At 57.8% G+C, this 493-nt stretch overlaps 1 protein-coding gene across 1 annotated transcript in view; it reads left to right on the forward strand.

Moving 5' to 3' along the window:
- EMH_0008330 (uncharacterized protein) overlaps positions 1–493 on the forward strand; it is a gene marked incomplete at both ends in the record, with an annotated part of 9,667 nt that overhangs the window by 1,378 nt on the left and 7,796 nt on the right. Inside the window, one exon of the mRNA XM_013498316.1 lies at positions 391–453. Within this exon, the coding sequence (XP_013353770.1) occupies positions 391–453 (63 nt within the window). The remainder of the gene's footprint in view (positions 1–390; positions 454–493) is intronic.

Consider the following 493-nt stretch of genomic DNA (forward strand, 5'->3'; position numbering starts at 1 on the left):
TCTCCTGCTGCTGCTGCTGCTGCTGCATGTGTTGCTGCTGGCAACAGCAACCTGCACCAACAACAGGGCACAGCAGCTGGTGGAAATGGGGGAGTCACAGCAGAAGAAGAAGCCAAGCTACTCGGTTAGGCTCATTCCTCCTACTGCATCTGCTGCTGCTGCTGCTGCTGCTGCTGCGTCTGCGCCTGCTGCTGCTGCTGCTGTTGCTTCTGCTGCTTGTAATGTTGCTGCAGCAGCAGCAGGAGAGAATGCATGCAGATGTCCCTAAATGATGATCATCTAAATTACTGCAGGTGTTGCTGCCAATGCAATGCTGGGGCTGACCGGCTGCTGCTGCTGCTGCTGTTGCTGCTGCTGCTGCTGCTGCTGCTGCTGCATGCAGAGAGAAAGCTGACGCTGACGTGGCTGGAGGCCTTCGTAGACTTGGCTGGAGTCGACGTCTCCCAGGTGGAGGTCGGCATCGCGCTGCAGCAGCTGCAGACGCAGTGTCTGT

This window comes from Eimeria mitis, genomic scaffold (assembly GCF_000499745.2).
Source record: "Eimeria mitis Houghton genomic scaffold, Emh_scaff333, whole genome shotgun sequence".
Taxonomy (NCBI): Eukaryota; Apicomplexa; class Conoidasida; order Eucoccidiorida; family Eimeriidae; genus Eimeria; species Eimeria mitis.